The sequence below is a fragment of the Bombus pyrosoma genome, linkage group LG11 (genome assembly GCF_014825855.1).
Source record: "Bombus pyrosoma isolate SC7728 linkage group LG11, ASM1482585v1, whole genome shotgun sequence".
Taxonomy (NCBI): domain Eukaryota; kingdom Metazoa; phylum Arthropoda; class Insecta; order Hymenoptera; family Apidae; genus Bombus; species Bombus pyrosoma.
In genome coordinates this window covers 15,930,491-15,951,293 of record NC_057780.1, presented here as the reverse complement: position 1 = coordinate 15,951,293, position 20,803 = coordinate 15,930,491, and the positions used below count along the sequence as shown (strand labels likewise).

The following is a 20,803-nucleotide window of genomic DNA, read 5'->3' as shown; positions in this document are numbered from 1 at the left end:
AACGCAACGGTCGAAAATTAGAGAAAGCACGAGGAACGATTTTCAACATTTCACATCTAAACGCAGAGAGAAACAGATTTTCTTTGGCGAGCCAAACGAACGATGATGCAATGCTACAATAAATTTATTGTTTTACAATAGACATGTATACATCTCTGTTTAGCTGATCTGTTTTGACGAGCATTGGGATTTCAGAAGGTCGGAGCGTGAAAACACACGTGCTAAGCAACTTTGTCGACGTGGTCAATCTGTTCCAGATGACGGTTCTGCTTGCGTACAATTCGGAGATATATTTAAAAGATCTCCCTCTCGCTCCTAATCGCTACTTTGTACTGTAATAGCTATTCCGTTAGCCTTGAATATCGTAGCTCCGCTTAGTTTGTATAAATCAATGTCATGATCAATGTGCATCAACTCGTTAACTTTTTATCGTTTTAGAAATGGACCATTTATCTCTGTATTTCGTTTCTCTTTCCAAAAAATAAAAGGCTTCTCACGTTACCATCGAACTGTCTGCGTGTAAACTGGAACATAAATAACACGAATGACGTTTGTCAGATCTGATGTTGACAGGCAGTCCTAATTAACTGTCATCAAAGAACGATATAACTTATGATTTATCAGAGACAGCAATTTTTGTGATATTTGTGTAATTGTCGCATTATGTAAGGTAATAATCACCTTCGGTAGAATAAAATCAAATCATTATTATCTTATAAACTTATACGATGCAATCATTTCTTCTAGATAGATTGCATTTTGATCATTTACGTAATATGTACATAGATTTTGAATTAATTACGATATTTTCTTATGCTACAGTTTTCACCTGATTAGCTTCAACGATGTAAAAACAGACGAAACCTAAAGAAATATCATATAATATTGTCGATCGATGAAATTGTCTCGACTAAACGAAGAAAAATAAGGGAAATATAAGCACGAACAAGAGATGGCGACAGATGAAAGCTGGCGAAAGCGATTTACTTTCAGGCAAGTTCGGTGACTGTGTCATGGTGACACCGGCACCGGCACCACCTGAGCCCCTTCCCTGTGTCGTGAGCCGTATTACCATGTCGTCCTTCTCTAAGGAGGGGTACTCTAAACTTAGCTACAACTCGAGGAAACTCGACTCGAATTCAGTGCAAAACCACCATCCTCTCGAATCAGTTCCTTCATAACCATCTCGCGGTTACCCCTTGTGTCTTGCCTCGCATTCGGACGACAGCAAGATAATCTTGCTTTCTAATTGCCTTTATACATCCGATCGATTCGTTTCCGATAAAAATATTGGGAGGAAGAAAGTAACGCGCGATTAAAAAGGAAAAAAAGGTGGCGAAAAAAGAGAAATAAGATTGTTACTGACAGAAAGACTTATCGGATAATGGCCTACAGCTGGAACAATCGAGTAGATTTCATTGTAAGATTTCTTTACGGTTAGTACGTGATTATTTTCGATAGAGTGTGCGTGATCGTACCTTGGCTATTGCACAAATAATGTTATTATTGTCTTTAAGTTGAGAGCATGTTTATCAGAGTGCTGTTATTGTCCAATTATCAATAAAAATATTAATGTGTGATTTCTGTGAAACTGATAGATCCTTGTGGGACTTCCTCCTTTCAGCATCATCACAGGAAAAGTACATAAAATATGTATCGACCATTGATCCCTGTTCGAAGTGAACTTGTACGTACTAACAGGTTTCTATGTACGGAATATAAAATAAGGAGTTTTGTACTTGAGTTCTAAAAAAAACGAAACGGAACGAACAAATAATTCTGTTGGCTTCGAGACTGTCATGCATGTTTAGGATGTAGGTTGACTTTAAAGTATACCATGCCGCCTTCGTAACGCCTGCAATTGGTTGATGCCAAATTTAAGCTTAGCTCTAATTTGTTTTATGGGACAATCTACCTGATCTTTTTTTCAACATTTTGCTTAATAAGTATCCTAATTGTATGCAAACATTGCATCATTAACACCCTATGATGTTGTAACAATCACAAACTTAATATCATATTACATGATAATGAACCAGCCTATTTACAAGAAATGGTGCGTTCTTCATTGATCTTAATTGATCCGAATCATAATTCGTAGTTTAACAGACATGGATATTTGATAATTTGGTTCGTAAGAGTTCGTAACAATCGATGTATAAGAAAAGTCGATAACACAAAGTCGTAATATCGATACGCGAATAAAATCGATAATTGATTCAATCGAGCGATCGATGAAATTTCATAACGATTATCCTTTGAATGTAAAATACGAATTAGATCGAACGATGCATCTGGGGGTCGTGCACTTGGTGATGAATGTCAACCTCTGCCAAAAAGTGAAATATTTGGAGCGCATCCAGCTATACAATAACAAGATTTCCTTAAAAATAAATTGGCACCATCCAATTGATTAATTGGCTGCTATACACGCATTGGCTTTTATATTTTGCGCGAATATGAACTCGACTAACAATTGGTAATTTTCACAATGTTTACCATATTCAGACACAGATAACAATGGCATATTGGAGAAACACGATTTCGAATGCATGGCTCTTAAGATGACTTTGATCGAGGGAAAAGGAGAATTCAGTTACGGCCGTTATCAGGAAAATCTGCACATTATGCTTTCTTTGTGGGAAGAAATTGCAGAGCTCGCCGACTTCAATAAAGTAAGATCAATAAAATGCTAGATTGCTTCTACCAATATTTCATTTGCATTTTTTTGTTCAGGATGGTATTGTAACTATCGAGGAGTTCAAAGAAGCAGTACAAAGAAGTTGTGTCGGACGAGAGTATCAAGATTTCCCACAAGCGATGAAAATGTTTATCGACAGTCATTTTAAAATAGTAGATTTAAATGGTGTGTACATACATAAATCGATTCGTCGTTCACCCCGTTTGTTTGCCGTGTATCATTAATACATTATTCTTTCGTTTTTAGACGACGGTGTAATCGCTGCCGATGAATTTCGCTATAATTGCGTAACAAGGATTCCTGTAGACAACGTAAATATTTTGGACGAAGCCTACCAAAATCTTCTTAATGTAAGATCATGTTACAAATCACTTTGAGGGGTAACGATTTAAAGATCGCCTAATCTTATCTGCTATGTAACCTTTCTGTTGTATTGCATCTATACATAGAACTGCTTTTGATACATTCAATCTGATAAATCTGATCTGAAATTTATTACTTTGGGGAATATAAGATTATCTTTTAGGAATAGTTTTAGAAAATCTGTAAGTAAAATGTATTCTTGGCAGTATCGTAGATGAGAAAAGAATTAATAAAGTCACGGATACAATTGAATTAATTTTAAATTTAACATAAAGAACAATAGCTTGACAATTTGCCAAGTTTGATGGTTGTAATTTATTTCCGGTAGTCAACGGAAGCATGTACCAATCATTAAAGGTCTTTGTAAAACAAACTATTATACAATTTCCATTTGATTACACTCTTAACATAAATGAACATTCGTGCAATCTTACAATATTTTATGCTTCCATGAACATAGGAATATAAATGCTACATAGTTCGAAGAACTTCTTTGTTTCTTATTTTGTTCAATAGTTTATTCATTCGCAGGATGATGACCGAAGGCGCGGAGGACTAACTTTATCGCGTTATCAAGAATTGTACGCGCAATTCCTTGGCAACCCGGACGAAAATTGTCCAGCAGTTCATCTGTTTGGTCCCCTGCATGCGATGGATTAACTAATAAATACATATGTTTCGGAATGAATGACGATTCTCACATTGCACGTACAAAAGACAATCCTGTTGTATTTAATTATTATTATTAATTTATGTAAGATGTATGATACACAATAAATCCACTATTTTATTGTAAAATCCTTGGTCTATAAGAAATACTTGCCAGCACTGTTCTCCCACGCTTGTTAAACCTGTTCTATATAAAGAATACACAAGACACTTGTATTGTACAAACAGAAAAATTTTTATTCATATTACGTGTTAACACAGTATCGTCGTGTTGATCGGACATCTCTTTGGTAGTATCGCCATGCTTTGCTCGTCACAAAAATTTAATACTGAAGATTTTGCAATGATATGTTTATGACATTTTGACATATGAATGAACCCAAGTATAATTTTACGTACTTGTTGCCAAATTATGGCACCTTTTATTTAACAGTCATAGTACTTCTTTTTTGTTAACCATGTATATATGTAGGACATGCCTTTAACCGCTTGAATACTAATTTGATGTGTAAGGAATACTCAACCGGATTTACAAACATAGATTTATATGAAAGAATATCATTTTACCTGTGTATATACATAGCATAATATCGTAACAATCGCCAACGAATCATCTATTATTTAACTAACGAGATTTTTTGCAACATTGCATTACGTATTCTTTTGTTGTCAGTATAAAAATTGTTATTCGTATACAAATAATTTAGAAAACATGTTCGAGTTCAACTCGCAACAGGAAATATCCATATTTATAAAGGACATTGATATCGTTTCGATGCAATCAAGCTATCCGAACACTTTTCTATGTTCAACTTCTCATATGAAAAAACAATACTGTTTAAATTTGTTACAGATATTGAGCAGAAACGTACAACTCTTAGGAGACACTTTACACCGATGAAGCACGCAAAAGAAATTAAGCACTAATACGACTATATCATTTAACTTCTAGTAATAAGGCTAACTACCTGTTTTTTCCATTTATCGAATGTCTTAATTACCTAGAATTAATTAGGCAAATTGTAAGAACGAAACCTACTAAAACCAAGTGGCTACTGCATAGTAAAAAATAATAATTTGTCATTGCCTTTTCCTTTTAGTACTTAGATATTTGCTGTGACCTGTTTAATATTACCCATATCCAATAAGATTGCAGACAAAACAAAATCAAATAAAAAACTTTGCCTAAAATATATATCGGTTGTAAAAAAGAAAAAAAAATAAAGGGAATACGAAATAGTTTCCGGATGCTTGGTTTGAACTAAAAACATATTTCTGGAAACTGTTACTAATATCAACCATATATAAGAAACAACGAGTACTATCGTTTATACATATATCATGGAAAGAAAATCAGGGTAAAATGTACTCCGATATGGATGCCGCACGAATTTTAAGCTGTTAATCTAAATCTACTTACGTTGAGAATTACGGCTTACATATATGTATATATAATTCTCTAATGATTTATACAATACAAAATTCAAATTTGTACATATTCGATATTTCATTTCAATTATGGACGGTTAATATTTTTAGATGAAATTTCGAGTCATATTATGCAAAGTATTCGAAAAGACATTAAAAGGAATACGCTGTTTATCTTAAACCTTTTGATATGATATACAAATCTTACCATTGAATTGGTTTATTCGAAACCTGCATTATACGACACCTATATCGGAAACTAATATTACCTCGCAATGACAAAATGCACAAATAGAGATAAAGCACGATAAAAATGCAGGTACATTTACCGTTTGCCAAGCAACACAGATTTACGCATTTCCACTGAAAAAATACCGGAAAACATAAAATTAAGATTAATTAAAATCATATTACAATATCTCTTGACACTTCCAATTGATTTGATCAATTGCACCATTTCAGATATTATACCCATAAATCTTAAAGCTTTAGAAATAGAATGATGTAAAATTATGAGACGTTCTTTTATAATTAAATATCTTAAATATAACGCAATCTTATTATGTTAATAGTAACAACAAGATACGAAAATTTTCTTCCTAGTTACGAAATATACCAGACGTGAACTTCATAGTTCGCATCGATTACATGATTCTCGATCTCCATTCAACATCAGACGCAAATCTACTGAAATTTAAAAAAAGAAAAAATTGTTGATCATACATATATAGTAAAAATAATTCTGTATTATACAAACAGATTATGTTCAGTCTCTCTAAGTATAAAAGTCGTTTTATGAGTTAATTCGGATAACGATTAATGCTAAAAAGTCACTTGATGTAACTGCTCTATGGAGTTCACACTGGCGTAGGAAGTGGTTGGGTACTGATTGTTGTCATTTTGGAGTAAAGGAGAGTCAGGCCCACACACTTGACTCCTACATTCGTTTCTAGCCCTGCTGGCACATTCGTGGGCTTTTCTACGCCCTCGGCGCGACATCACGCCTGCAAATAATAATAAAAAATAGACATAACTTGAGTCTTTACTCTGATATCCATCATATATATTAGCTGACTAAAAGCATGTTAAACAAATAAATTATAATGCAAATAATATTTAACAGAAAAAGAGAACAAAAATAATGATATGTTTGAAAAGGAGGAAGACATGAGATCTATTCACCAGTGGCAATATATCTTTCCATCTTTCCATATCCCTCTTTTAAATGATATTGCAAAATAACTTAACACCATCAAAAAGCTAACAACTACTTCTACCGCCAATTATATTTATGTAATTAAATCAGATTACCAATAGCATTTGTGATATGTACTTGATTTTATAATACACGCAATGGCAATTACACCACAAGAGCATTCATGAAACACATGAAATAGAAAAGAGGAGTTTTGCAACTAATTTATAGTTATTGAAACAATGAAAGGAAAATTACGTTAACAAAGCAGTATACTTTCGTAGAAATCGATAGATATATATATCCCATCCCACACTCATCGACATACACAGATTGCGTCGTAATAAAGAAATCTCAGAAAGAAGCTTATAGTGTTTGCACTTTCGAGTATCTGTTAAGTAAGTGCACCAAATACCACTCGATGTGTCAGAAATATTTACAATACTAGTTTCACGTAACCATAATTAAATACTGTTTCTATAGACTAATTTTGAAATAAAGCCGGGTGTTGCATAAAGCTGTGTTGAATATCAAGTCGAACAAAGATAGAAATATTGTAATGATACGAAAGGAAGTGTAAATATATGTGTATCCTGCGTACCTATCTTTCATATTCAAGCACTCTGAACGTAGGTGTGCTTGTGGTGGGTGTGGGAGGAGAATTGAGTTTGCTTACGCGATGATTCAAGGAAGTCTCCTGTACGTTGTCCAGATTTCCTTGCAATGCTCTCTTGTGATTTGCTAACTTTTCTCTGTTCATTGGTGTGCCTAGAACCACCAGAAGCCATGACCAAAGCTCTCTTAAGTTGTTACTGTACTTTTTTTTTAGTTCTTTCGAATAGAAATTACTATAAGGTCGCCAATACTTAAAGACAAATGTCTAAGTTGGCATGCAAACAAGAACAAGTATGTACAAATGTTAATAGTGAAGCAAAAAGATGTAAGGGACCATATACTTTGGTCTGCAGAGCACAACCTTCTTGTATGTCGATTGTACTTCCTAATGTCTAGGGATATGAAAATTAAACTTATTTTTTACTATGTTAAGTGGCACTGGTGTTTTAAGGAATTTAATTCGATTTATATGGAAATTTGATCTTAATGCGAGAATATGATAATAAAACCATAACTAATAAATCAATCTTACCAATGTAACTTAATAATACTGGCAGGAATATTAGACCATGTGCAGCCCCAAACAACACAATACCCAGGTACATTCTGAAGTAGAATACCTGAAGATTTTTTCAACAATAACCTTGGTTTTATTACAAAACAGGAATAATATATATAAGGACAACGCAAATAAACGTAATTATTAAGGCCTACCTTAAAGATTTGACTTCTAGCAAAACCGAGTACTATAATTCCACCAAACTTCGTAAGAGTGATACCACTAAAAATTGAACTTCCCATATTCGTCAATGCATCAGCAACCCTTTCAACACGTGTTGTTTTTACCGATACTGAAAAGGAGTGTACCAAATGACTACAAAATTCAACGGCAATTCCAACAGCCTGCAGAAGAAATACATTGTTTACTTTCCTAATGATATTCTATGTTTAAAATCTGAAACTTGATATGCTTACCATAACAAGATTAACGAGGGATACTGCATTTAATGTTATGTGCCACCAATACATTAAACCACCAATATTAACGACAATCATCATAATGGTAATTACAACAATAACAGAGGAAAATATGTCCAAACCCATCAAAAGGAAAGTTACCACAAAAATAGCAATTAAGGATATCCCTATACTATATAACGTGTCCGGCCACATTGTTAAGTACTGCTCGTAAAAAACATAAAATATGCTGTATGGAAACACCTCAACAGTTGAACTGTCGCCGATACTTTTTAAATAGTTGTTAATCGTCTCTGTTATATTTGCTGATATAGCTCTTGCAGCTCTCATCGATTCGTAATAATCGGCGGATGTTTTTAATATAGTATGGTAAGCCATAAAATAGGACGCCCCGACTTTCGACAGGCCTGTTTCAAGGTCAGTAACATAGTTAACACCGTGACCATAAGCAGCATGACCTGCTTTAGCGCACATTTCATCAGGATTATCTTGCAAGAAAAATGATACATATCGTTCAAAGTCTGTTGGTATAGGTCTTCCAATATTATTTGTGGTGATATTACACGAAGAGCAATATTTACTAGATCCTGAAAATATGAAACATATATTTTTATTTTCTTTCCAATATTGTGAGATATTATAAGAAAATTCAATTTTATACCTGTATGCGGACAGAAAGAATCATTTGAAACAAAATATTTGCAACACATCGACAATTGAGACCAGTCGATATAATCATCTAGCCACGATGATGCAGGTTTTGCTATGTATGTCCTAAATAAGCAGTTATTTTAATAAGTCTGTTTTATGATTCGATACAATATAATTTATATGATAAATATGACAATTACCTATTTGATTGTTTTGATGCTATAAATATTTGAGTCGATACCGAATCGTTATTACAATATTGACCGCCACATACAAGATTCTGCATATCTTTGTTAGAATAATTTAATCCTTCTTTTACAACAAAGTACATTGGTGGTCCAATAGATAAGTAACTATTTAAAAACTTGAAAAGGAAAGAAGATAATGTTATAACCATTCCTTAAGTATTTGTGTTTTTCATTGATGTAAATAGTATATTACTTACTTTGAAATATTTCAAGACGAAACTATCTTCAGGCATAGAAAGTTCCTGATCTAGACCAATTTCAATGTGCGGAACAACCGCAATGCTTGAACAAATCCATCCAAAAAATACTATCATAACAAATGCACGCACCCATTTTTTCAACAATAGTGGAACATACACAACTTTGAAAAGTTTATACAAAATTCCGTTTACTACTTCCTCCCCATCGTCTTTCTTCGATCCACGAATAAAACAACATACATCAAGTTTGTTATTCTAAAAAATATATAAAAATGTCAATTATACTAAACTTTTGTTATAGGATATTTACTATTCAATTTTATTAATACATACTGCTTGACGAACAGTATCTAGTGCTAATAAGCTAACGAAACAGGTTACTTGTAGCACAAAATCTACTAATAATGCCATACCGGCATATAGAGCAAAAGCTTTAACGGCAGGCATATCAGATAATCCACCTAAAGAAACATAACATTTTCAGCATATTATACTCGACGTTCCGTAGTTCATACTTAATACATGTGAATCTTTTCAATATTTACCAAGGAAGAAACAACAACTTTCTGAAACACTGGTAAGCAACATGCTTGGTCCCACTTGACCGAGAATACGACCGATATGTTCAGGTATTGATTCATTAGGACGACGACTTTCCCTTTGATGTGTTTGGACAAGTATGAAAATATTGTCTACTCCAACAGCAAGGACAAGGAATGGTATGACTTCAATAATAATGAGCGTAGCTGGAATGCCAACAAAACCAAATAAACCAACAGAACAGACAACAGAGGCCAATACCAAAAGTACACCACCAAGGCCAAGAGTAATTTTAGAGTCGATCTAAAAATAAAGAAGTAAATGTTAGATATATATCGGTAAAATAAATATGCGATACCATATCTGATTTTGAATTTTTTTCTTTTGTCATTTTTACCAAAAGTCGACTGCAATTTTTTATCTGCCCAAGAGAAATCGCAATATATGCAAACATAATAATATATGAGACAAGAATAGTTAAAACATCTGATTGAGATTCACGATTCAATTCATCCTCTATTGAACGTTCTGAAGTAAAAGCAATATCCATAAATGCTGGTTTGTTTGTCACTATCCAATTTTTCATAAATTTGACGTAACTAAAATTACAATATCACTTACTTAAATAATGAAGAACAAACACTTAAATATTCTTTTTCACTCTATGTGATTTAGTCACCTCATTTCCCATTCCATTGCTGGATGTAGCTTGGATTTATTATGATAATTATTTACTAGTATAGATAAAATTACTGCTGTGGCTTTCTCATATGAAGGATTCTGGAGATCTTGACCTGGTGATAAAAATCCCCCAACTGCAATTGCTGGTTCCACAGGACCACCATATGGTGCCAGACATTCAGGATTATATGCGTTTCTGAAGATAAAATATAATAAAAAATTGTTAGCAAAGAGATATATATCTTAATGCTAGTATGATGCTCTATAATCAAATTAGCTTACTGCGAGCAAACTCTGAAGTGATCTAAATAATTTACTGTAAAATTATCATCATCTACAGTAGTGTAATCGAAAGCTTCTACACTGTCTTGCCAATATCCCCAAATACTTTGAATGACACATTGTGACACTGTTGGCGGTCCTGTAAACGGACCGGTTAATGGAGCAAAACATATGTTTGCTAAGGTATAATTATTTGGAGTTGTTATCTTCTTTATTTCTTCTTGTAATTTGTAGACAGTTTTGAGGAAGGTATCATTAAATACAGGACCAAAGATAACTGGACCATTGGATGTATTATGTACAATCTAAAAATAATTGACATAAGTGTAAGTCTTCCATATATTGCTAAAAAATAATTTTATTCTACCAGTGATCAAAACTTACGTTCGGCAAACCAATTGATGTTATAATTATTTGTTCAGTTCTATAGAATGGTTCAAAATGTTGATCGAAATATTCTTTTTCAATTCGTGATCGAGATTGTGGAGCAGCCCATAATTCAACTGGATCAGTGGTAACATGTATATATTTTATTCCATGTCCCAAACTAATGATAAATAAGAAACCAACGAAGAGGACAAACCACGGTCGTGACGCGCATGCTAAAGAAAGAAATTGAATACTTCTGACCGTTATTGAAATATAATACTTTTGTAACATTATGTAATGAAATGATCACATACCTGTACCCCACCAACAAAAGAATTCTGCTAACAGTTTGTCGGTGCCTGCACCTAATCTTTCGATGAATGTTGATTGTTCTTCATCGTCGAATCCGCTCGGCAAATCATCTGCAGATATCACACCTATAAAAGTTTTTGCGTTACGGAAAAGAGCATATTGTAATGTATATGTCCAGAAAGTGCTGCAGTAAGTGAAATAAATTGTAAATAGTGTGCTGTAAACAGATACATTAAGCAAACTATTCATTCAGTTGTACAGAATAAAAATGTTGCAACGAAAATATTGAAATAACATATAAATTTTGTACTAAAACAATTTAAAGTAGAAATAATTAATATAAAAATAGAAAAAAACAAACAATAATTGGTTCAATTCAGCAACTTAAAATTTTAAGTATTTTAATCAAATATATTGCAGGCAACCATAATGTTTTGAATATTTCTATTAAAGAATGTAGAACATCAAAAGTGTAAAATATAAAATTAAATAAATGTAAAAATATAAAAACATTTTAAATTTAACTTATTCCTTATGTTAATAAAATGAATATTAATTATGGAAGTATAAAAGTTCCTAGTAAATACCATATATGCTTCGAATTGAAATTAGATTATGCAATGTTTACAACAGTGATATAACAAATATTTAATAAACTGATTTACTTATTCTGTTCACTAATTTTATAATATGTTCCCACAACATACTGCATACATTTTGAGAAACATTAATGTGGAGAAATTTGGAAATACTTTAATGATGACAATACATAGTAACAATACATAAGTAAGAAATAAAGGGAAAGTTCTTTACTCAGGAAAATGACGAAGCACAAATGATGAGGATGATAACCAAGCATAATACCATAACAACAAAACGATATACAGTAATGAAAAAGAAATTAAGGATCAAGCACAAGTCCACATATTGAAGATACACTTGATAGGAACGTACTGGAACGTTTAGATTGAAGTGGGCTGTCTTCCTGGTCTGCGGCGAGAGCAATACGAGCACCATCTCCTGGGTGGTGTAACCCTGCGGCTAGGCGTCTACCCACCTGCCTTCCTACTTCCTCACCTCGTGCAACTATACATATACGCACACCATACATACAACTGATGATTCTAAATCAAATCTTTTCAATTTCATACAATTATCTTATTTATTCATGATACTATATTTGTCATGATAAATGAATAATAAAAATAGTTGATATTTTTATTTCTACCGTTCATTGTAATATAAACATCTGCCAATGAAATAATGACTGTCAAAATGTTTTGATGTTATTTTTAATATTGCTTTAATTGTCATGTATATATGCACCTCCACAATTGTAAATTATTAATCGAGGGAAAAAATAAAAAAACAAATGTTCATCAAACCAAGCATAGTGCAAAATTTATAAAATAAATTCTTAAACCACAACCAAAGAATAAGATAATACAGAAGAAACACAGCAATAAAAATAATCCTGTATCAAGGAAGAAAGGTCAATGATATGGATTAAATATTAAGATAATTTGAACTGAAGTGTACTTGTTCTCTTTAAAACAATGTAAGTGACAATTACATACAAAATTAGTCACTAATGCAAGGTAAAAACAATACTGTGTAAACTATTATTGAATAAAATATGGTACAGAGTTTGAGGGATAAAAGATGCATTTCACACTGCAATTTCCATAATACAATAAATTTAGCAATTTCCTTCACAAATATACAAAGAATGAGATGTCCTTTTCTGAATAAATATCTTTAAACAATAAATGAAGTTCCTTACCAATTTGTTTTCTATTATTGAAGCATACAATGGCTAAGATGAAAAGGGCCGAACCACACACAAAAGTAATGATCATCATTACAGCATAGCCATCATAGCCAAAAATGGTGAAAGGTGTTGGTAAGGGAGGTGGTGATGGTGGTACTGGACAACTGGCTTCGCAGTCTACACAACTGCATGCTGGAGTATTTTTCTACACATATAGAACATATTCAATAAATTTCATTAATTCAGAGAAAAGGTCAAATTACAAATTCTTTAAAAAATGTTCATGTTTGCAGCTTGATTTATACTAACTCCATAATTTAATTAATATGTATATGTATAGTATACATCATATATCATATAGATATAGTACATGAGAACCAATTAAGCCTAATTTATTTATAGCTAATTAACTCTTATAAATACTTACATTTAATGCTTTATTGCAAGGAGTAATTTTAGGGTCTACAGGAATAAATGAACCTACAGGTTCATCAGTATTTTTATATGTAATTTGAAATGGTACATATTGATTGTTTGCTGCATCACCCATATAATGGAACCATTTTAATGTGGTACATCTACTAGCTCCCCATATGCCACACATTAAATCCATTGCTAACTGTCCAGTGCTAGGTACTGATACTTTGTTACAGGAATTAAATGTACCTTCCAAATACTTATTTGTTATATATATATCTATGCCATTGACATATTTTACATCTAAAAAAAAAATTATATATTATTATTTAATACATGTTACAGTGGCTTTATATTTACAAAAACATTGTTAAGTAATCAAATTACTTTTCTCTGTTTGTATTTCTGTAACATTGATAAACTTGCTTTGTACTGTGCTACAAGTAAATTCACAGAAATGCTTTACTAAATTATCCAAACAACTAGGACATCTGTTTAAAAAATTAGATGCTAGTTTAATATTTTGATCCATTGTTTTTAACTGATTTGTATCGCAGCAGGTGTTAATCCCATTTCCAGAATCAATCATTAAATGAGGACAATTTTTAGCCAATAGTTTTTGACCTTCATTATCCAATAACTTAGCTGGTCCTGTATAAGGACAATTCTTTTTGTGCATATACATGTCTGTGTAACATTCTCCATACCAAATACACTGACCATCTTGTGTTGCAGATACCTATTGACAAATATCAAACAATTTTTCTTTTAACAAAATACATTTTAAAATACATTTTAAATATTGCTCCAAAATGTATTTCTAATTTCTTGATGGTTAAAGCAAAAATATTAATCAAAAACATATAAATTTAAATTATTAAAATTTTTCAACTCAATCTAATTTTTATTGAATTTAAATTATTCCGTTAACTACAAAATATTAACAAGTAATGAATCACTGCCATGAAAGCAATATGAGATCATGCATAAAGACATTGAAATTGTTTCATAGTGCAATCATTTGATAAGAGATAGGACTAACATTAAATATAAAGTTATTATGTGCTATAAATTAATCATCCTAATCGCATTACATCGTTAATGAAATAAAGTATCTGTTTATCTACTCTCTTGCATTTACAAATCATTATTCCTTATTTACTTATCATATCTTTTATTGTAACAAATGATAACAAAAATAAACTATTACCTGGTTTCAACTCATGATTCATTTTTCAAGAAGTTATTCTTTATCAGAAAATATATTTATACAATTTGAGGTCTTAAATAACTTTTTTCGAAGTATACAAACATTTTGTAAAAAGTTTATGTAAACAAAAAGTATGACGTTAATCTCGAAAGAAAATTTTATGAATTCTTTTAAACAGGAACATTGATTTTAATAAGAGCAGTTAAAAAGATCTGCATTGATCTCATCAGGGCAAATAAAGATCAAGTGACATCAGTTAATGTCCCCTTAACGCATAAGGCAAAGGTATAATTAAATTTAATGGACTTCTTTGGACAAATGCAACAGCCGCGGCGACGATATCAACGGTAAATTTTCACGAGGATAGGCCGAGATGACGTCACGAATGCGAGATGTTTTACGACACCAGGGTGTGGTATAGACGATGAATTATTTGTATGATACTCGTAACGTCGTAATTTTGTCAATAATTAACTTACTGCGTTAATAAGATTCCAAGCACCTAGCACAAAGATTACCACGTTTAGACGTGACATGCTAGCGTCTGTCAAAGTTCGACGGTGGCCTCGGTAAAACATGTAAAACCAATACATAACTCGCTTACGAACACAGTCGATATCGAACGATTACTTTAAACTTTTAACGTCAACACGTAGTTTTGTTACGATTGCTTATTGCCTGTATTATTCATATTGGTACATCTTATGTGGCTGTCGGAAACAGTCTACAAAGATACATAGGCGGCGAACGATCACGTTTCACTGAACGAACGACGCGACTAGAACTGCGCTCTACCAGTGGCACGCAGCACGCAAAGACGCAGCATGATGGCGACGTTAGTAATCACAATCCTAAACGCATCGAATGATCCAGGGCCGTTCGGCTATTCTCGGTGTTGTTCGGCTCTCGCTTCAATTTCTCAGGAATGTTTACTCGAAATACGATACATATTCTGAAACTGCAAAATCAGACGAAATATAGAAAACTAAGCGATTTATTTTTTCGATCCCTGAACTTATTGATAGAGAAAGGTCATAACTATAGTCACGAATAAAGATCATAATTAAGTGACCTCTGATTAATAACTACATATAATCGTTAATCAGTAAATGTCAGTTCCTCAAACTCTATATAGTATAAAATGTTTAACACCTCAATGTACGTCATCTAATTTCACTACAAATTATCAGTGATATGTATAGATATTATGTATAAATTAATACAAATTAATTCCGGCTAACAGCTAGTTCACGTAAATAAACATTAAAATCGACTGATCTTCACTTTTTTCTATACTATAATTAACAAATTGAAAAACATTGTAGCACTTGTTATTACCATTATTACTATCTACTATCATCGTTCGTATTTTAATTAAATTTTGTATCAATATACATATGTAATATTATAACACATCTATTTGTTGCGTAATTGCTGTAGAGCTGAAATGAAATATCGGAATTGGTTTCTAGAAGTTTACCATTCCTCATAAATCGATTTCGACGTATTACCACCTAAATCAATTCGAATATATTCTAGCCTTGGGGCAAAGACTCTTTCAATCGTTACTATGGATTTATTCGTCGCAACAAGATAAAAATCTCGAAACGTAAGAACATTAGAATTTTCGTAGAAACGAGAAATGTTTTCAAGTTTCAGTTTGCATATTGTTTCTACGTTGTGATCTAGGTCACGGTTAAATAATAAATTAACATGCACAATGCATTCGCAATGTACTGTGAAAGTTGAAGCCTAAAAATCAAATTTTCATATTAACATGACTGGAATAATATATGATAAATTGATTCTACATATTGAAAATTGACAATAATTAGTAAACTAACCACTAAAAATTGAATTAGAACCTATACTGCAATATACTGTGAAAGAAAATCTTCGAGATTTTCGAATCCAGATGATATGCATTTCGTGACAAATAATAGACTGTTCCTTAGCCACGTATGTACATATATTCAGGGAAACGTTAATTTGGACAGCAACCGGACGTTCAGCATCATTCTTTGCATCGGTCTTTCGTAATACATAATATCATATCAATTGTGAAAGGTAATATTTAGGTTCTTCCTGTTTTCTGTGATTTTAAGAAATTTAATGAGAATTAAATGACGAGTAAAAAACACATATATATGCATGATTCAGTAAATATTTTAATTGCCATTAAATACCTAAGAATGATGGGTTTTGCAAGCGATCAAAAATTTGTTTAATAATTATTACAGAAGACAACCTTCGATTAGTAAGTGTATGAAATGTTTAAAATAGAATACGTAATAATAACAAAATGTACAAAAATAAGATAAGATGATATAAACACGAGTTAGAAGACTAACATTACATATGATCGATACATCAATTACTATATTTAAAAAAGAGATTGTTTAAATCCCGATTGATCGGACATCTAGTAGCTGTGCATAAAATCATCGTAATCGTAGGCATATTGCAAGAGATTCTTGATAAATTGAGCATCAAGGCTAGCTGCGTTTTAGGTAGACCGTACTTCTTTCTCACAATTTCTGATCTCTCATCATACGTAACGTAGAAAGCATTTCTGGGATATAACTTGCATCAATGAAACTCTATTCCTTTTCTTTACGCTGTTTACAGCGTTGTTTCGTAAGTATTTTTCTTTCATGTGAAAGTTGTTGTCCCTTCATTTCCTTACTTTATTCTTTGTATACCAGATGGCGTTTCTTTCGTGAATATTCGTTCATTTATTTCCAAATAGTGGTAGCGAAAGCAAAATGTATTAACATTGAATATACGAAATTTTTTATTCGTTTCTTTAGCTTTATTTTTAGCATTCGAAAAGAAATGTCACTGCTGTTGAATTATTAACATTTCAGAGATATGTTTAATCAGCCTCTTTTAGCATGTAATGTACGAAAACGACTAAAATGTCCGCGCTTCGATACCATTGATTGTCATCGTAATATCGCACTAAAAAAATGTTTCTTCTTTACAAAAAAGTCGACAGAAACCCAACAAGGCTTAAATGCGATCAGGCTGGAATATTTGAAACCAGAAGTTGTGCTTAGTGAGAAAAATCGGAAATCCTTTATCGAGAAGTTCAAGGCCAGTAGAGTACCACAGGTAGATGGTAATGCGATTCCTCAGGCCGCTGTTTTAGTGCCATTATGCATGCACAAAGGAGAACTTGGTTTCTTGTATACCTTAAGATCAACCAAACTAACTTCGAATCGTGGCCAAGTATCATTTCCCGGTGGAATGCACGACAAAGAGGATCGTAGCTTGGAAGAAACTGCATTACGTGAAACATGGGAAGAACTTAAAATTCCAAGGGAGAAAATCGACGTTTGGGTCTCCGGTAACATGATTGATAAAAAGAACGTCATGGTGTTGCCAGTTTTCGGCTATATCGGTGAAATTGATCCAGAAAAGCTTCAAATTAATGTAAACGAAGTAGAAGAAGCTTTTTTTCTCAGCTTAAAAAATCTCTGCGATCTTTCAATGTGTCGGTTTACTCAATTCCGTGAAAACTACACTTTACCGGTTTATTTAGGAGGGAAATACCGTGTTTGGGGTTTCACCGCAGCAATAACACATATGGCCTTAAATGCTCTCGTACCTGATGCCTATAAGCACAAACTTGTTCGTTCACGGTCAATATTACTAGAAAAAAATAGATAAAAATATTTGTTAATCGTGAAATTGTATTGTATATAATTTGTATTTCATCCCTTATTTACATGTATATATATATATATGTATATATATATATATGTCACAATTGATATAAAGAATTAAAAAAAGAGTTATGATTTCTCTTACCCATTATGTGGAATACGTTTGAAAATGCATACATATTTGTTGTTTAAGAGGAAGCATTCTAAATCATATGTATTTAATTACATATACATATTTAGTTCAGTACTACATATGTAGATGTCACTGATCACAAGATGAATCCGTATGTTCTGTTATGAGCGTCGTTTATATATGAGTATATCATGATGTATGGAGATGTATATAAGAATATTATATTGAGATATTGAGATACTATGAATATAATAAGCAGAAATGAAATTAGCCTCTAAATAAGGAAACTGTGAAAGTATGGCGGTTGTAGTGGAAACTACTATAGGAGATTTTACTGTTGATTTATATACTGAAGAACGCCCGCAAAGTAAGTGTAAAACAAAAATAGAGGTTATGTTTTCTTGATATTATGTATTGGAATTTTCAATGAAAGAAATTTGGTTGTTGATGACAGTATTTGTTAATATATAATATTTTGCAGCATGTCGAAATTTCTTGAAATTATGCAAATTAAAATATTACAACTGGAACTTATTCCATTCTGTTCAAAGCAATTTTATTGCTCAAACCGGAGATCCCACCAGTACTGGGAAAGGTGGAGAAAGTGTCTATGGAATAGTGTTAGGTGAAAAAGCAAGATATTATGAAGCAGAACAGATGCCAAAAATAAAGCATGATAGAAGTGGTTTATTGTCTATGGTTAATTGTGGCAGCAACATGCTTGGATCTCAGTTTTTTGTTACTCTTGCACCTGAACTTCAATCATTGGATGGAGAACATTGTGTATTTGGTGAAATTACAGAAGGTCTAGAAATTATTCTCAAGTTCAATGAAACTATCTGTGATGGGGATCACAGACCTTACCAGGATATACGTATCTCCCACACTGTTATTTTGGAAGATCCTTTCGAAGATCCAAAAGGTTTTATCATACCCGATCGAAGTCCACCACCCTCCAAAGAAGTTTTAATGGTATAATATCTTTTTGCTTTATGTTTTTAAAATTTGCAAAATTTTCTTTTTCATAGTAAATAAATATATTTGTAGAGCGATAGGATCGGAGCTGATGAAGTGATAGATGATACAGCTGGTATGACAGCTGAAGAGATCACGGAAATGCAGAAAGAGAAAGAAGCTAAAGCAAGAGCGACAATATTGGAAATTGTGGGTGATATTCCAGATGCGGAAATGGCTCCACCTGAAAATGTCCTGTTTGTCTGTAAACTAAATCCTGTTACGACCGATGACGATCTCGAAATTATTTTCAGCAGATTTGGAAAAATTATTGGGTATAAATGGTTTAGCAATCTTGCTGATAGACACCTATTAATTTTGGTATATTGATCAAATTGTTTTTCTCTTTTCTTTTTTCAGTTGTGAAGTTATTAGAGATCGGCAAACTGGAGATTCATTGCAATATGCGTTCATCGAATTCGCTGATCGTAAAAGTTGCGAAGAAGCGTACTTTAAAATGGACAATGTATTGATCGACGATCGTCGTATACACGTTGATTTTTCGCAATCGGTAGCCAAAATGAGATGGAAAGGCAAGGGTAAAGGCGTACAATATTTTGACGATGAAGCTGATGAGGTTGGAAATGAGAATCTGGAAAAAGTCATTTCGAAGTATAAACAGAGAGATGAACCTAGGAGCAAAGAAATAGAACACAGAAAATATGAGCGTATAAAGGACGCCAATAAAGCCAGGGTAGAATACACTTATAACAGGGATAAATATATAGAGAAGGAAAAGTATAAGGTACAAAGACATCGTGATAGTTCGCGCGAAAGATACGAATACGACTCTAGACGGAGGAAAGAAAGCAAAAGGAGAAGTAGAGATAAAAGCAGAGATAGGAGTCGAGACAGAAGCAAAAGGGAAAGTTATAGAGAGCACAGACAAAAAAGGAAATCTGACGGTGAGAAAAAAAGATGGGATAGGGGGAATTCTGGTTCTAGTAACGAGGATTTAAGATATGAAAAACATAAAGACGGACATTCGAGTTACAAAAAAAAGCGCACCAAAAATCGATCTGTCGAGAGGCATGAAAAATCAGAAAAACACAAGCAAAAAAGGAGATGATATAACAAATATTTGTGATATTTATCCATAGTACTACAAGCTTTATGCACGTAGAATGTATGCGATATAATTGTGAATATCTATTTTGTAAAATTGAACTGTAAACTTCCACTTTTTATGCGAATAAAAATCATTCTTTAATTCTTTCAACGCTTGATTATTTATAATATCTAATTTATATTAAATGTATGTATGTATATTTTCTTTTTGGTAATATGTATATACATATTTTGTTTGATTTAAATTAAACAAAGAGTCAAAGATGGTACCGACGGAAACATCACGTAAA

General features: G+C 32.5%; 4 protein-coding genes across 14 annotated transcripts; 3 read left to right on the top strand and 1 right to left on the bottom strand.

Moving 5' to 3' along the window:
- Positions 1-103: 103 nt before the first annotated feature.
- Positions 104-15,470, bottom strand: LOC122573141 (NPC intracellular cholesterol transporter 1). 7 transcript variants are annotated; one of them, XM_043739150.1, is made up of 20 exons: positions 15,110-15,468; positions 13,808-14,159; positions 13,431-13,723; positions 13,016-13,208; positions 12,187-12,318; positions 11,235-11,357; positions 10,936-11,153; positions 10,552-10,856; positions 10,268-10,465; positions 9,986-10,187; positions 9,594-9,891; positions 9,382-9,509; positions 9,046-9,303; positions 8,801-8,964; positions 8,611-8,723; positions 7,947-8,536; positions 7,686-7,874; positions 7,504-7,591; positions 6,958-7,124; positions 104-524 (listed from the first exon to the last, which is right to left on the bottom strand). In XM_043739150.1, exons 1-19 carry the CDS (start codon positions 15,221-15,223, stop codon positions 6,958-6,960), a joined length of 4,125 nt encoding a protein of 1,374 aa, XP_043595085.1. In that variant the 5' UTR covers positions 15,224-15,468; the 3' UTR covers positions 104-524. The 7 variants fall into 7 exon arrangements, with proteins under 7 accessions (XP_043595085.1, XP_043595083.1, XP_043595086.1 ...); XM_043739152.1 differs by lacking the exon at positions 104-524 and adding an exon at positions 6,023-6,165 and having other exon boundaries at positions 7,033-7,124; XM_043739149.1 differs by lacking the exon at positions 104-524 and adding an exon at positions 6,029-6,165.
- LOC122573152 (sarcoplasmic calcium-binding protein 1) lies at positions 1,147-3,862 on the top strand. Of its 5 annotated transcripts, none has more exons than XM_043739182.1 (6): positions 1,147-1,436; positions 1,625-1,687; positions 2,509-2,675; positions 2,737-2,866; positions 2,948-3,051; positions 3,596-3,862. In XM_043739182.1, exons 3-6 carry the CDS (start codon positions 2,553-2,555, stop codon positions 3,722-3,724), a joined length of 486 nt encoding a protein of 161 aa, XP_043595117.1. In that variant the 5' UTR covers positions 1,147-1,436; positions 1,625-1,687; positions 2,509-2,552; the 3' UTR covers positions 3,725-3,862. The 5 variants fall into 5 exon arrangements, with proteins under 5 accessions (XP_043595117.1, XP_043595115.1, XP_043595118.1 ...); XM_043739180.1 differs by having other exon boundaries at positions 1,599-1,687; XM_043739183.1 differs by lacking the exon at positions 1,625-1,687 and having other exon boundaries at positions 1,147-1,420.
- A 1,561-nt stretch (positions 15,471-17,031) lies between the features above and the next one.
- LOC122573151 (nucleoside diphosphate-linked moiety X motif 8) lies at positions 17,032-18,323 on the top strand. The gene is made up of 2 exons (XM_043739177.1): positions 17,032-17,267; positions 17,622-18,323. Exons 1-2 carry the CDS (start codon positions 17,223-17,225, stop codon positions 18,300-18,302), a joined length of 726 nt encoding a protein of 241 aa, XP_043595112.1. The 5' UTR covers positions 17,032-17,222; the 3' UTR covers positions 18,303-18,323.
- Positions 18,324-18,454: 131 nt separating this feature from the next.
- Positions 18,455-20,658, top strand: LOC122573148 (peptidyl-prolyl cis-trans isomerase sig-7). Its single transcript, XM_043739170.1, has 4 exons — positions 18,455-18,798; positions 18,913-19,403; positions 19,479-19,720; positions 19,806-20,658. Exons 1-4 carry the CDS (start codon positions 18,729-18,731, stop codon positions 20,512-20,514), a joined length of 1,512 nt encoding a protein of 503 aa, XP_043595105.1. The 5' UTR covers positions 18,455-18,728; the 3' UTR covers positions 20,515-20,658.
- The last annotated feature ends 145 nt before the right edge of the window (positions 20,659-20,803 follow it).

What these genes read in the sequence shown, in the direction of transcription:
- LOC122573151 (XM_043739177.1), top strand. Translation starts at nt 17,223, where the DNA reads ATGAAACTCTATTCCTTTTCTTTACGCTGTTTACAGCGTTGTTTC. An exon ending in GCTGTTTACAGCGTTGTTTC is followed by an intron (nt 17,268 to 17,621) that starts GTAAGTATTTTT and finishes TTTACAAAAAAG; the next exon opens with TCGACAGAAACCCAACAAGG.
- LOC122573152 (XM_043739178.1), top strand. Translation starts at nt 1,385, where the DNA reads ATGGCCTACAGCTGGAACAATCGAGTAGATTTCATTGTAAGATTTCTT. An exon ending in CATTGTAAGATTTCTTTACG is followed by an intron (nt 1,437 to 2,508) that starts GTTAGTACGTGA and finishes TACCATATTCAG; the next exon opens with ACACAGATAACAATGGCATA. An exon ending in TAAAATAGTAGATTTAAATG is followed by an intron (nt 2,867 to 2,947) that starts GTGTGTACATAC and finishes TTTCGTTTTTAG; the next exon opens with ACGACGGTGTAATCGCTGCC.
- LOC122573148 (XM_043739170.1), top strand. Translation starts at nt 18,729, where the DNA reads ATGGCGGTTGTAGTGGAAACTACTATAGGAGATTTTACTGTTGATTTA. An exon ending in TACTGAAGAACGCCCGCAAA is followed by an intron (nt 18,799 to 18,912) that starts GTAAGTGTAAAA and finishes AATATTTTGCAG; the next exon opens with CATGTCGAAATTTCTTGAAA. An exon ending in CCTCCAAAGAAGTTTTAATG is followed by an intron (nt 19,404 to 19,478) that starts GTATAATATCTT and finishes ATATATTTGTAG; the next exon opens with AGCGATAGGATCGGAGCTGA.
- LOC122573141 (XM_043739148.1), bottom strand. Translation starts at nt 15,223, where the DNA reads ATGTATTGGTTTTACATGTTTTACCGAGGCCACCGTCGAACTTTGACA. An exon ending in CACTTCAGAGTTTGCTCGCA is followed by an intron (nt 10,466 to 10,551) that starts GTAAGCTAATTT and finishes TTTTATCTTCAG; the next exon opens with AAACGCATATAATCCTGAAT. An exon ending in TTCTTTCTGTCCGCATACAG is followed by an intron (nt 8,537 to 8,610) that starts GTATAAAATTGA and finishes TCATATTTTCAG; the next exon opens with GATCTAGTAAATATTGCTCT.